Source organism: Argiope bruennichi, chromosome 8, assembly GCF_947563725.1.
Source record: "Argiope bruennichi chromosome 8, qqArgBrue1.1, whole genome shotgun sequence".
In the NCBI taxonomy this organism is placed as follows: Eukaryota; Metazoa; Arthropoda; class Arachnida; order Araneae; family Araneidae; genus Argiope; species Argiope bruennichi.
In genome coordinates, this window is record NC_079158.1 from 71,507,816 (window position 1) to 71,524,691 (window position 16,876).

A 16,876-nucleotide genomic window follows, 5' to 3' on the forward strand; every position below is an offset into this window, starting at 1 on the left:
TATACTTTCTCTATACTATGTATACTAGAAAATAATAATATATTAAAAGCTGAAACAACATTGCTTATTCTCTGTAATTATTGAATTTAAAAAAAAACGTTTCTAAATTGTTTAAACCGAAAAATCCCCACCCATTTGCAGGAAATTGCCTCTATAAATTCCTTTAATGGAAAGCTCAGAATTATTTTTAACACACCAAAACTTTTTTCGGCGGCTAACTGATAAATCTTTTCATTGAATCAATAAAAAGGAGCTTCCTGTTATCACAGCGCTATTACGCGTTTAAGTGCTACATCCCAGCCGTCATATCTACTTGAACGATAATGTCGTTGTCACAATTCTCAAACTCACGATTTCCCGAGATTAGAAAATGTGACCGAGAGATTCCTTTTCACTTGAGGAACTGCGGTCTTCCGGACGCTTGGCATCTAGCGATCAAGGGTTGAAAAAATGACGACACTAACTGCTGAAGAATTAGAAAGTACCAAAAACGAAGCGCTAACAATATGCCAAGATTTTTTAGGAGATATTTGGAGTGAACTGTCGATATCTGATTTTGAATTTTCTATTGTAAGGTAAGAATGATACTTTTTTCAATGAGCAAAAATTTTATAAAAATTATATTAATATTATTTTGCAAATAAAATCTGCGCGCCTTTTTACAAGTAATTTTGTAGAGCATAAACATGTGCTTTAGTGCTTAAAATACCTCAATACACTGGCGTGCACTGCTGATTTAGTTCTGCATGACATTATTGTACTTTAATTGTCCCAGTAAAATACGGATATGAATAGTGTAGTGATAGTGACTTAGATATGCTGATATTTATATTAATATAGTTTTGAAAATAATATCTAAGTGCATTCTTGATTAAAGGACATCAGTGCACTGGTTTATATAGCTGATTTAGCTGTACAGGATTTATATTTTTAAATGTGCTAGTAAAATATGGATATATATAATGTATTAATGCTGACTTACATATGCTAATATTTATATTAATATAATTTTGAAAATAATCACCGAGTACGTTTTTGATTAAAGTACCTATATGCACTTGTATGCAGACCTGATTTAACTCTATAGGATATTATCATACTTTAAATGATTCAGTAAAATATGATATACATAGTGTAGTGATACTGATATATATGCTGATATTTATATTAATATAGTTTATAGTTTTTAATATAGTTTTATATATTAATATAGTTATTTATATTAATATCCGAGTGCTTTCTTGCTTAAAGTACCTCAATACACTGGTATATCGAGCTTTGTAAATAATATCAGGATTATTATTGTACTTTTAGTATTGGAGTTAAATAAGAGTATTTGTAATACAGTGATATTGATTTATATATTTTGATTTTTATAATTTATACAGTTTCGTAAATATCATGCCCATGTGTTATATATATATATATATATATATATATATATATATATATATATATATATATATATATATATATATATATATATAGCGATTTCAAATTTGTAGTTATACAGACAAACGTCTATATTTTAGTTCTGTCAGTAAGTTGATCTGTAGAGCAGTTTTGTTGATAACATTCATGTGCTTTTAATCTTCGGGTATCTCAATAAACTGATATGCGCCGCTAATTTTAGTCTGTAAACTTTGTACTTTAGAGGCTTGTTGCTTTCGCAAATGAAACTTTTTTTTTGTATTAAAGTTCTGTTGCAATTGTTTTGCATTTTTTTCTATTCTCTGAACCTTGTTTAAAAAAAGAAAACTCTCTGTCTTTAGTATGGATTACAAAAACATTTCCTATAAATTATTTGAAGTCTATTTCATATACTTCTTAATCCTGTTTTTTTTTTTTTAATTTCTAAAAATGTATTTAATTTTAATTTTCTGTCCGAGACTTTTAAAAATATTTTTAATTTTTATGTTTAAAATAGCATAATTTAAATTATTACAATTTATTAAAATGAACTTGCTCTCTACATCTAACAATTTACTTGGAGCTTTTACATTATTTGATGGTATTGATATTTGTTTGGAGCAGCATATTCAGCTTTTACGCCATAAGGTCGTAATACTTCAAATAAAAATATAAAGTTGCAATTAAATAGGCTAAACTTAATTGAAACCAATGATAAATTAGATTATTTATTTAAATTAGCAAATCAAGCTTATGTGCCAAAAGCTTAATAAAAAAATAGTAAAAAATTCCTTAGAAATAATAGAGAGTAAAAGTTTATTGAAAAATATTGGTTACGATTTTTTTAAGTAGTGAGATAAAATTAAATATAACTAGTAATGAAAATGATTTAACTGCACACTGAAAAGAACTAATCAAAAATATTGATATGTCCTCAGTGGTCTCAGTTTTATCCTGTCACATTACTAGTTGATGCACATATGTTATTGATTATCCTTCAAAATATATACATAAATTTTAATTATTATTTTTTCATTACTTTCGCTTTATTTAAGTGATAAATTAACTCTAGTTGAGCATATGAAAATCATGATGCTTCTTCTTCGATTAAACCTAAATACAGAATGCAGTAATATTTGGTATCCCTAAGTATGGATAGACATTTTAAAAATCAGTTTAAATAGTAATGAATATTTAAAAACAATGTATAAAAAATGCTCCTTTTATTTGCGTGTAAAATATACATATATATATATAGAGAGAGAGAGAGAGAGAAAATATTGTAATCGTCAAAAAGTTCGAATACTAGATTTTGACATTCATGAATCCGTTACGCACATTTTTAGAATTATGTCTATCTATTGTGAACATGACACCTCAAAAATGCTTTGAACTAGCAAGATGAAATTTGGTATGTGGTCTTTACACCACATTTGTGAGTCTTTATCAACAATTGAATGAAATTCATTCATTAGAAGTGTAGTTGTTGGAGTACAAGTGAATACGAAAATTATAAAAAGTAAAAGGCTACACAGATAAAATTTGGTGCAATTTTTAGAATCTATAATACAGATCAGTCTCATATTTTCAATCAAACCCGTCAAGAGAGTTGAGCGCAGGTTAGTCTATAATTTTGCGATGCATATAAAGGCAGCAATTCTAGAAAGTAGCTACTTATGTAAATAAAATGTAGTATGCTATTTTGTGACTAATATTGGGCTTTAGTCAAATTTTGCTTCAATCGATCAATCGGTAAAACAGGGCTTTCAAAATACATATTCGATTTCTGATATTTATGTATTAAATGCAAATCAGCGATTAATCGTCAGGATCCTGTTTGATTCATGCCAAAGACTGGCCTTTCGTACCAATTGTTCGCTAATGCCATGCAGTTAATACAAGTGCAATGCAGATGCCGGTGATATGCTTATCAGACCATATAAAAATAAATGAAGCAAAAAAAAATGTTAAAAAGGAACAAAATTTGGGAAATCCTTAGTAATAACATAATCAATCAATGCTAAAAAATTATGAATTATAGAAAATATATCATTACAATCAATACCAATCATCACTATAAATAATCAAAAGTCAATTTAATTAATGCATATAAGGAAAACGCTGTAGTTTAAGACTAAAAAAATAATAGCCATCTGTCACCTCTACTTTTTTTTTACTCTCTTATATATGAAGCACGGTGAGAGAAAATACGTAAGTATTCATAAAAATTCGATTTTTAGACTTCCATTAATCTTCACATTTTAGATCCAGATATTCGTGGTATTCGTGATATTCGTGATATCCAATTAATTTCGTGATAGATAAAAAAATATTGAGAATGTTACAGTAAAACAAAAGATATCAATTTATTTGACAAGATTGATTGCATCACCTTCAAAGTAATGTCAGCGATATTTCTTTCATTGCATCTATAAACTGTGACGATGAAAAGGCAGTTATAAATTGGAAATAAGAAAGTCACAAGCCACAATATTTGGTAAATATGCAAGTTCTAGAACCATATTTTAATTTTAATGTTAAATAATTAAATTCGTGAATAATTATAGCACTGTGAAAAGTTGCTTCATTATAGCTCAGATCCATGAGTTATATCGCCACTGTTCCGGTTATTATCAAAAATGGAACTTGTTTAATAGCTTCGCTAATTGTTAAACAACAATCACTAAGCGCTAATTGTTGTTGCTAGATGTTGATGTTTATATAAAGTGGATGGTCTACCAGAGTATGTTTTATCTAAGATTGGTTCTCTACAGTCTTTAAACATTTATCCGCAAATACTTTTAATTTTTTTATTTCTTGGATAAACAATTATTCATAAAAAAATTTTGCAATATTTCAAATAATTTTATTACAGAAATTACATTGAGGAAATTTTTAAATATTGATTTTACTTAATTATGTTCTCCATTCTGGAAAATCGACAAAATTAAAATTCTTACATTATAAAAAAAGAAATTCATTTTCAGACGATAATATGGAAATAAATACTAAATGTTGCTATGTTTTTATACTTTACTGAAAATATTTCATAACATTTTGCTAATATTTTCTAGTATATATAAATTATAAATTAAACAATATCCATAGTTTCTAATCATAACTCTCTACAAACTATGCCGTACAGTGAAATTGTCAGACAGAAAAACATCTGATTGTATCAAAGAACTATTACTGTTATTGTTAGCGTATCAAAATGCATGCTATTCAAGACGTAAAATAATCAATCATTTCTATATGTTAAGATAAAAATATGTTGAAGAAAAAGATGATGAAAATATTTCTGTATGTTGAAAAAAAATTTGAACATTGGTTAAGGCTAAGTCATTTGAAAAATACTATTTCATCACTTGACATTCTATCGGTAAACAATGCAATCAGTTTCGCAAAAAAAAAGGTCAAAGACATAATATTGATTTTTATTTATTTATTTATTGGAATACAAATCCAGTTCACTAAGTTCTTTTTTGATAAGAATGACCTTTCATCGTGAATGATAGGAGGAGTTTTTAATATAATAAATAGTGGAAGCGAATCTAATCTAATAGAAGAAAAAAGTTGATAACACGTCTAAATTCATTTCAAGTTCATTGATCTAGAAGAGATTTTATATTTAAACAAATTGCAGCAGCATCTTTGCTAAAAATTAATTACTTTTAATCTGAATTTCTTCCTACACTTTTTCAAAAAAAAAATACAATTTACAAGGTTAAAGGTAACAACATCAGCCCTAAATTTCTTCTTACTTCTTCTGTGTGAGGCTGACTTTATGGTAGGTCTGTGTGTGCTTCGGTACCGGTACTTCGGAGGTTTCCTTATTTGAACCGATTTTATCGAAGAATGCACCTAAACTAGGTACCTACAATTTAAATATGCATAGAACCAAGTTAAACCATCGGAGCTCGATTGCCTCCTGTTGGCGTGGTACAGAAATTTACTGAATAAGGTACCGTTTCAGGTGTCATCCTCGACTGCAGCAAAAATTACAAATTCCATCTCAAAATAGCTCTAATATTACTGTTAAATGGGACGATAATATAGCTAAACTAAACTTAAAGCCATGAAAAGCTGCGATTGCTATCGTCAACCCACCACAATTTAGGAAATTAAATAAAAATTTAAGTTTGGGAAATTAAAGCGAAAATATTTCTATTTTACAATGTCATATAAAGTAGTTGTATGGAGAGAGCGACACATGCCATGTAAAGGAATCGCGTTATACGAGGCATGCATTTTTCAGACGAACTTGTAGAACTTCAAGTATGTTTTTATCGCTTCCTTTATTACTACTCAAAAGGTTATTTTTTAACCCTGTAATGGCAATTCTGATGGTTTGGGGTGATCAAATGTTTATCAATCAATGGGGGGGGGGACGGTATATTTTCTAAAGTTAAAATGTTAACTTCTTAGTCCATATATAAACGATATATATAAACTGCTTTTCTTTAAAAAAAAAAAAAAATGTTGACAAAGTTAAATTTACGTCACATATAAAACCGAGCTATTTATCGCACTATATGAGATAACAATAAGCAAATGTTTCTAGCAGTGTTATGCGAATTTATATGGGAACACTTTAAAAAGAGCATTATGTTCTTATTTTTATATTGATTAAGTTATACGGTAATTTCTCAAAGCCTGATCCAATTCATTGAGCAGAAAATCTTTCAAATATTTTTTTCGCAGCTTTTAAGTACTTTTAAGTGAATTTCTTTCATATTTGTAAAGAATGAATTTTAAAATCACTCACTTCCGGAGTGGTTAAAATTCTGTAAGAAAAGTTCTGGACTTTGAAAATTTAATTATCAATTAGTGAATTACTCTTAAATAAATTTTGATTATCCTTGTGATATTCCCTGATAGAGAATATGAGGGAACATTGCTTAAAATATTCGATAAAAACTAAAATAATGAATTATGTATTTAATTAAAAAGCACAAAACAGTAAAAAAAAATTTTAATTATATAAGAAACGCTTTTACTTATGCCCATTGGCGAATTTAGGTATTTTACAGCTCTAAGAAAGGCAATTTTGAACACCTCTTTTAATAAGACGATCTATTTAGTTTCACATTTCTGTACATTTTTAAAATGGAGATGATTTATTAAAGTTTAATCTTTCCTTAATTTATTAACTTCGAAAATGTATATAAATTTTTATCCATTATGATTTCGAGCTCCCGGACATTCATGTTGTATACATTGAAGCGGAAGTTCAGTATTTATAAATATTTTAATATCTATCCATTGGAATGGATAGAAATCTGACCAATTATTCTTGATTAAGTGATAAAATAATCGTAATATTTTATCATTCACAATATTTGTATTTTTTGCAAACTTATTGATTTAGCAACTTGGAAAATAAAGTTTTTCAATGGACTTGTTTGTGGCTTTAGATAGCTGCCTAGTTAAAAATCTCCCTAAAAGAAGATAATATTTTATTACCGAAAAGAAAAATGAAAACAGGAAAACAAAAATATTCAAGAACACAAGCGTGTAAACAAACAATCAGGAAATTAAAGATGGATAACATAGTAATATAACATTAAAAAAATCAATCATAATGATAATTATGGCATTCATCAAAAGTTGAACTATGTAATTAATGTTGTTAAAATTTTAAATAATTGTTCTCTATCTCTTACACTTTCGTTGTAACTCCCTCTCTGCTGTTTCTTTTTTCACCTTACTTTACTTGTTTATTTATAAAAAATTAAAGGAAATTTGAATTTGTAGTTTAGATGAATCAGCTCAGTTTTAAACATGATGATCTTATTATTTGATTCCTCAATTATTTTATTTTTAAAATTAATTCTTAATCACATATCAGAGATAACATATGGTTAATATCGTCGCAAAGAGCGGGAGTATAAATCCAGTGAGTAATCCAAATGAAAAGTATTATTGTTAAATATACCAAAAAATATTTTTAAAAATTTATTAAAATTTTAAAAAAAAACTTACAGAAACTATATTAATACTGTAACTCTAATTATAAAGCTCATTTTATTAATGGTATTGCTGTAAAGATAATTTTTTGAAAAATGTTATTAATTTTTAATTATAAATTTAATTAAAATTTTGATAAACTCTTTCTAAGTTAAAAACCTACTACTCAAGAAGTAACCAAGTATCAAATTCGATTAACTCCAAGACAGCCTATGATCTCTACATAGCAATTTGAACCGATTCTTCCATCATCTTTGTAGCATCACGCATTTTTACTTTCTCGTGTACATAGTGTAGAGAAAGTAATATAGTGTAATGCCTTGATCTAGACTGATCAAATAACGAAGCAGAATTTCCAGCTTCCAATTTACAGCCCTATATATATAAAAGAACAACTTGTTCTAATCTTGGTTAAATAAATAGTTATTTACACCTGTAGTAGGAGACCCAACAGTCGAAGTCGAAGGTTTATCTTGAAACTCAGTTCTCCATCAATACGGAGAAACAACACCACAGAGAACTAACAGGTTGTTAGTCAACACGACCACTCCAGGGGTAGTTCTCGGACTCCGAACTCGTAGGCGTACTCCAACAGACTGCCTCCAATTCGTTTCTTCTCCTCTCCCTAAAAAAAATCTCAGCACTTTACTTCGGCGACAATCCTCGCCTCTTAATTTACATTGGTCATTTGAGCTCTCTTTCGGCCAATCGGGGTTCAGCAATATACTCCCTCAGCAGCGCCAGTTGGTCGTGGGAAGGTCCTTTTAGTGATGCACCTTTCATAACTGACTATTATGGAATACGGAGTTATCATAGTCCTTTCACAATGAGAAGCATTTAGCATCCAGATGTTTGGACACCCCTTTCTCTTTGAGGGTACTATCAATATCTCTTGAACGAGGAATTTCCACATGTGGTCTTTCACTGTAGTCGCTAATGAACAGATGCGACCACCCAGGTGGAAAGATCCACCATCGGGCTATCTCAAGGAGTTTAGTAATTAACAGCGACGACACAGTAGGCTGTAAATGTCTTATCAGTACTGGAAAACGGGGAATGTTTCAATAGTAATCGTCAAAAAATTCGAATACGAGACCTTAACGAATCTAAACATTTTAGACCCTCCTGAGTTCGAAAATACATTTTTAGATAATGTCCATCTATCTGTCGGTCTATTTTCCTGTCTGTGGCAAAGATAATTCAAAAGCGTTTTGAGCTTATAGGTTAAAATTTCGTACACGGTCTTTACATCAAATTAGCAGATTTCTATCAAATTTTGAGTAAAATCTATTTAGAGTAAATTTGGCTGTTTGAGTATAAATTAACACGATAATTACAAAATGAATAGAGTTATATAGATAAAATTCCATACATAGATTTAATAACTATAGCGTAGACACTTTTAATATCTTGAGCCACATCCAACGACGGTTTGACTGTCGGTCAGTCTAAACGTTCAGAAACGTGTAAACGCGATCATTCAAAAAAGCAATGATATAAATATATCAAATTCGGTATTGAATTTTGTGACTACAAGTGCAAATTTTTGTTTCAATCGATTGAGAAAAATGCGTCCAAAGCACAAATTCGATTTTTGTATACTATTAACGCATGCCAGGGATTCTATATCGTCAAAAGATGACATAATAAATAAAAATACTAATGACTAATATTTCGCAACTGTTATACGCCAGTGCCATGTAAGGCGTTCCCTGACATGACACGTTTATTAGAGAGTATGAGAGAAAGTATTGGAGAGGTCACTCTCGCTGGTTCAAATTCTATATCAACCTATAACTATTATCATTATAAAATATTTTACTACTTTTAAGTTCATTATTAAAAATTATTTTATTTTTGCCGATTTAATTGTAATTATATAAAGCACTGTTAATACTAGACGCTTTGCGTTATGACTGAATACTGAAAAATCGTGCCCAAAATAAAACAAAAAAAAAACTCTTATTTTCTTTTTCGTTAAAGAAAAACGCGTGTTGAAACAACTTGCTATCAACTTTTTTTGAAATTTGCGTAAAATGAGGAACATTCGATGAAAGAAAGTTTTCTCGATGATTTCCAAAAGATAAGATTAACCTTAAAAGTCAGTGACTTCATGAAATGTCAAAACACCATGGCAACAGTTTCGTATTACGAAATTTTTAGATAGTATAGCGATTTTCGTCAGTTTCGCCTTCACCATTTAATGGTCCAAAAATTTTGATAAAACTTCGACTGCACAAATATTTACTATTTACCACTCTTAACGCTGATAACCTGGTTTAATTTGTGACCATCTGGTTACTGGTTATGTATGATTTCAATTCAATTTACTGTTAGTCGTCTCTGAAGCTGGTAACCTGGTCTGAGTTACGACCATCTGATTACTGGTTATGTATGATTTCAATTCAATTTACTATTAACCACCCTTGACGCCGGTAATCTGATTTCTTACCATCTCGTTATGTATGATTTCAATTCATTTTACTATTAGACACGCATAACTCTGGTAACTTGGTCCAAGTTGTGGCCATTTGGTTACTGGTTGTATTTGATTTTAAATAAATCTTTTACGTATAATTCGGCAATGACGAATCCAAACATCATATTAAGATGGGAATTTAAGTGGCCTTTTTTAAAATTAGTTTTATGCTAGCTTTAGGTTTTGAATGCGGAAACATATTGGTGTAATTATATATTCAAATATCATAAAATCACAATTGTCTTATTAACTAATATCTAATTGCAATATATCTAAAGTGGTTTTGAAACTTTATTTTCTTATTTCTCATGTGTTGTTGATTTCAATAATAATTTAAAGCAACAAAATTGATGAACCAGAGACCTACAACAGCATATTAGCATGATTGAAACATTATGAAATAAAATCATTTGGCTTCATAAGGTTAATTTATTGGTATATTTAATATCTTAGTAACCTCTATTTATATATTCCTCTAAAAAATTGAATGGAAGAAAATTTATCAATCATATTAAAAATTATATAAACATTGCGTTTTATTTGCTTTTTGATTGGTAAATAGCGAGTCATTTCACCCATGATATTTGAAGTTTGTTTTCCCAGTATTGTTTGAAATATTTAATGGAAATTATTATTGGGGAAACAGTAACAAAAAGAAAGAAAAATTAAAGCTTTAATTAACACCAAATTAACAGCAGATGAGTATAAAACAATATTACGAGGGTTGGAACTTTAATAGTGGCAACACTGCTGTAAAAACGCCACGCAACAAAACCAAAGAATGTCACGTGTACCAAACGTTAGCTACATATCTACCTAACCTCTCAGCAAAAAGACTCGTTCTTCCTACGTCACATGCATGCGGAATGACGCGAAGAACTGATCCTTGTATTAGCTGGCGGTCTAAAGTAAGTGTTGTCAGGATGTTTTCAAAACAAGAACAAAGAAGTTGGATAAAAATTGAATGTGCCAGAGGTCTTACAGCACGACGATGTCATCTAGGGCTTCAAGAGGCTTGCGGGAAATCTGCTTTGCTTTACAGAACTGTTGCAAGATGGGTAAAAGCCTTCAATGAAGGACGCCAAAATGTGGCAGACATGCATCGGCCAGGTCTTCCTAGAGTCAGCGAAGCAGAAGTGCATGCTGTTGCCGCACTAATGGCAGTGTTCGATGCCAAACCATTCGTGAGCTGGCCCGACAGACAGGATTTGCGCACACGACTGAGCTGCACATTCTGAAAGAACGACTGGGCATGCGAAAAATTGCTTCACGATGGGTTCCACATCATTCGATGGAAATGCAGAAATGGCTACGATACGATGCTGCTCGAACCCACCTGGAGCGCTATGAGCGTGAAGGAGAGGCTTTTTTTTACGCCGTATCATTATGCTGGATGAGTCTTGGTCCAGATCGTACCAGCCAAAACTGAAACGCCAATCAAACGAATGGCCATTAAACACAGATACCAGGCCTTGTATCCTTTATTTTTGAGCAATTTCATCAAAAAAAATTTTCTTGTAAAACAATTACAGAAAAAAATATAAAAAATAGAAACTAATTATCAAAACTTTTGTGTCAAAAGTATTCATACACTTAAGAAATGTCCCTAAAATTATATAATTTATCACATTTTAAAACTTAGAAGGATACCCCTTCGCCTTAATTATTGCTTTCATTCTACTTGGCATTGAATCTACTAATTTCTTTGTGATATCTGGTGTAATTGATGCCCATTCTTCCAATATGGCGGTTTTCAGCTGATTTTTATTTTTTACTTGTCGATTTTTGATTTTGTCGTCTAAAATACTCCACAAATGTTCAATAGGATTCATGTCTGGTGATTGTGGAGGTGTGTTGAGTCTTTCGGGAGTGTTATATAATATCCAGAGCTTAGCATTATGAGCTGTATGCTTAGGGTCGTTGTCTTGTTGAAATATGTAGTTAGTTTGAAGACCCATTAGTGAAGAGCTAGAATTCAAATTACTTTTTAGAAATGTCAATGTACTTTTTGTAATCTATAATTCCATCAATGATGTGCAATTTACCCCCTCCATGTGCGCTCATACACCCCCAAACTAGAATGTTACCACCGACATGCTTTACTGTTGCACTCAAATTTTTTGGTTGTAGCTCTGCATTCTTTTTACACCACACTATTTGTCTGCCATCAGATTCAAACACGTTAAACTTGTTCTCATCCGAGAATATAACCCTGTTACAGAAATCAGGATTTTTATTAACATGTTGTTTGGCGAAAAACATACGTTTCTTTCTATTAACTTCCGACACAAAAAACTTTTTCCGAGATACTCGACCATGGAATCCTGATTCGTTAAAAGTGCGGCGTATAGTACTTACCGAGATCGAAATTCCCTGTTTGAGGAGTTCTGCTTTAACTGCCGGGGCATTCAATTTTGGATTTTTCTTAATCAATCTTACGAGTAAACGTCTGTGCTTACTGCTGAATATTTTTAGGCATCCACTTCGTGGAATATTTTCAACAGTATTGCGTTGGCAATGTCGATCTATAACACTCTGCACTGTAAATCGTGGTCTTCCAATAGAAAGTGATATCTTTCTTAAAGAGTTATAGTTATTATGTAGTTTCATTATCAGTTTTCTTTCAGCAAGAAAAGTTTCTTTTCTCTTCCGAGCCATCTCAACTTAAAGCTATATGATTAACAACAAAAAATGCGAGTTTTAAAGCTAGTAAACATAAAAATGAAACAGATAAAGCAGTAAAAGTAAGAATAACATAACATCTCGCCAAATATATCCCCACAAACGATATTTGGCGCACAAATTGTCTTAATTTTATTATTTTACAACTTGAAATGTGGATGTACGAATACTTTTGAAGCACGAGGTTTAGTGGTGAGATTCAAATTCTCACTCTATCGAGAAGCTCTTTATGACCAAATTTAAAAATTTCCTCTTAAAAATTCAAATCATTCATGCAACGACTTGAAAGACATTAAGATTTTTGAAAATTTCTATTAATTTTTGAGCAATTTCAAATTTTATTCACTTTTGAAGTTAGTAATTTAAGTGTACGAATACTTTTGACTGCCACTGTAAATTTCATCCCTTGAGTTTTGGCAACGATTTGAAAATAAGAGGTTCAATGAAACAATGAAAACGATTTGATTTTATGGTTACAACAAAAGAAATATTGCTTCAAATTACGCATTAATTTTTTTTTCTTCAAAATTAGGGAGATCGCAGTACAGCAAAAAATATAGATTGTTTTATTTCAATAATGAAATTTATTGTTATAAAATAGGTTTGAAAGTAAATTAAAATTGGAAAATACTATTGGTATCATTGAAAAGATAATTTTTTTTTCATTGTAAGATGATATCAAAATTATTTTAGTGCTGCAGCACTTTCGAAAAAATATCATGGGAAAATGCCAAAGTTTCCTTTAATTTTTAGGTAAGTAAAATTCATTATTAAAACTCCAAAAATTCTACTAGAAGCTCATTTTCATCCTCCTTTAAGTATACCTGCACCAATTCCGATACTTCTGGTCGAACTCACTACCTTGTGTCTCTAAGAGACGAACATAAGAAAGACATGAATTCTTCCTCATTATTACTAAAGATTAAAAATATGAGAATATTATGTTGACATTTCCGAAATAAATACATTTTTCTAGCTTAAATGAAAAATATTAAATTAGTATTCATAGCTTTTTGGCATTTTCTTCCGATCTGTAAAAACAGTCGAAGTGGGTCCTTTTGAAAGTTTCTGGTATTCTCTCTAATACGTAGAAATGTTATTCCTACTCTCATTATAAAAATTGTAGATCTCTGGCCAAAGATTCAAACATCAAGCAAGCTCAGAATTTTATTACAATGGAATCGGAGAGAGGATGATAACACCAGCGGAGTATCCGCCTTTTTTTTATCTACTTTCGCTTGGTGTGACAGTTCCTCATATGAACGTTTTGTTCTTCAGAGTATTGTGAAATAAACTGGCTACACCCTTTGGTCGCTTACTTTTAGACCGACAGCAAGCAAAATTTTACTTAGAATTAACTGTAATTTTAGTAATCACATTTCAAATGTTTATCTAGGTACTTAGATTTTTGAATTTTTTGCTTTCTTGTATATGTAGCTTTAAAAATGTATTGTGAATATCAAAAAATTAACGCGAGATTTGAATGAATCTTGAGGTTTCAGGCCCCCCCCACACACACACAGAGTTCGAAAAACACTTTTTTGGAAAATGCCTGTCTGTCTTTCTATGGCCAAGGTGATTCAAAAACGCTTTGAGCTAGACGAATGAAATATGACACGAGGTCTCTATATAAAATATGTAGATTTCTATTAAATTTTGAGCAAACTTTTTGTTAGTCTATTTGTCGACTATTGAAATAATCACAAAATGAAGAGAACCAAACAGATAAAATTCGGTATACATATATAATATCTATAGCGTTGGCAAATACCAAATTTCAGCCAAACCCAACAAGGGGTTAAACGTCTGATGGTCTGTACATTTATAAACTTGTAACTCAGAAACAGAATGACTTAAATGTATTAAATTTGGTATGAAATTTTGTACATGTGTAGTTTTATGTCGAATTTCTGTAACGTTGATTGGGAAAATTGTGTTTAAAATACAAATTTGATTTTCGAATATTAACCACCTACCAGAGATTAATTATCAAAAAAACTCGTCAAGGATGACACGATAGATTCAGTAAAATTGTTAAATTCTGGCCAAAAGTTAGCGTTTCGTAACTATTGTACGCCAATGCTATGCAAGGCGTCCTCTGAGATAACATCTTTATTAGAGAGTATGTTACTTATATTAATTAGAAGATCGATATTTGATAAATTTGATTCAAAATATAGTATATTTAGATGCTAAAATAATGCATCAATTTTTAATAGTTAGTGTTTTAACATATACTTGGACAGGCAGACAGGCAAATTTCTACCAAATTTCGCAGATATATATGAATTTGGAGTAAAGACAGCATCCCATAATTTAGCAGTCTAGTTCAAAGTGTTTTTGAGTTATCATTTCTCAGATACACAAAAATAATTTCAAACCTTTTTGGACACTGAGAAATTGAAACGTTTAGATTGATATATCACATTAATATCATCAACGTATATATCAAAAGCAATTTTTATGAAAAAGAAACTGATTTAAAAATTTACGTTTCTTCTTATTATTGGGCTTTAGATGGAACTTCATCTTTAATGCTTATACTTTTGGCACCAATAACAATTCTGATAAAAAAAAATGGCCGCAATTCTGATGAAAAACTAAGACAGGGCTCTCTCTCACTGACGTATAGGTGACGCAGGCAGAGCTTAGCAGGGCAATTTCTATGTCTTGCATTGTATCTCACAATTCTCGACTTGAATGACCGGAAATATCAGAAATTATGAGCAGAGAAGAGCAATTTCTCTGTGACATGCGGTCTGATCTGCTTATCAATCGACTTTATTCCCTTCAATAATAACGAGAAAGGGGGTGGGTAAGGAATCCGCGCTTGATGACACTTATGACACGTGCGAAATATGATATATTCGACACTTGTATTGAAGACTGATGTGTCACACAGAAATTGTGTGACACATCTCACTTATGCTTTTGGATTGCGAGAAGTTTTTAATGTAACTGAAGGAAAATTGAAAGAATTGATGTACAACTACATACTGATTTACGGCGCCAATTATTTTAAAGGCTAATTTTGAAAACTAATTTCGAATAAGAAATTTAAAAATACTGTAGGGAAAATTGGTTTATTCAAATATTTTTAATTTGAATTTATCGATAGTCGGAATTTTTTTAGGGTATTGAATTTCTTGTTAGCCTAATTTTGAAATATCATATGTATTTCGAATTAGACATAACTATTAAATCAATACTAAATATTGTAAAAAGTGTTTTGTATTCCAGATTTTGTGTGTGTGTGTGTGTGTGCGCGCGTGTGTATGTGCGTGTATGTGTACTAAAGGCTTCTACATATTGTGTCCACACTGATAACTAGTGAATATACTTCCAAAGCCCTTAATTTGAAGGCTTGTGCAATGAATCCGAGATATAAAAATGGCAGTGCAAAAGCGGCAATAAAAAAATTTTCATTGTTAAGAAATATACTTAAAATACTTTAGATGTCAGTTATGTTACATTATTTTGAAATTTTATAAACTAATGGTTGTATTCAAAATGTTTGAATGTTTAATTTGAATGTTTTGAATTTCAGAGCAACAATAGGATCATTATAGAAACTAAGCACAAGAAATTTTTTTTAAAAAAATAGCCAACATTCTTAAAATATTTGCATGGTTATTAAATTAATGTCAATAGTAATACAATCTTTTTAAAATTTCGATAAAACGTGTAATATTTTCGAAATTTAACAAGGAAAAACGTCAAAATTTAATTTATTATTAAATTTATTTTAATCAAAACAGAAGACGCTCCGAGATGCGCATTTCTAATTCTCAAGGTATATATGTGCCAATTTCAATTTCATAGCTGTAAATCAAGTGGTCTTACCTGTAGAGCGCCAATACACACACACGCATTCATCCTTATTGTTATTAAAAATTAAAGGAACTTTATTAAAATGACTTGATGTTTATATTAATTATAAGTAATTAATATCATTCAATAATATTCTAGTTTGATTTCTTTTATCTTGAATCATGAATTTTTTATATATAATATTAACCCTTTGCATTCAGAAAAGTAATTATATACATGACTTGCAGATAATCCGGTGTTGCTCGGGACCCAATTTTTTTCATTTCCTACCCCATTTTTTTATCTGCAAATGTTGTAAATGTTTTCAATAAGTATTAATAAATGTAACTGTTTTTTTTCTATTTAAATCTTCCAAATTTTGTCTGTAAATAAAATTTTCAAAGGAAGTTATGAAAACAAAGACGATTGTTTTTCCAGTTATCGCTGTACAAGGCTTTTACTCTCTAGGCAAATTTTTCCATGGGTTCGTTTATATAATTAAATAGAAGTACAAAAAAAGAAATT

General features: G+C 30.3%; 1 protein-coding gene across 1 annotated transcript in view; it reads left to right on the forward strand.

Moving 5' to 3' along the window:
• Positions 1-305: 305 nt before the first annotated feature.
• LOC129980804 (choline/ethanolamine kinase-like) overlaps positions 306-16,876 on the forward strand; it is a 33,495-nt gene continuing 16,924 nt past the window's right edge. Inside the window, exon 1 of the mRNA XM_056091189.1 lies at positions 306-575. Within this exon, the coding sequence (XP_055947164.1) occupies positions 451-575 (125 nt within the window). The 5' untranslated portion in view covers positions 306-450. The remainder of the gene's footprint in view (positions 576-16,876) is intronic.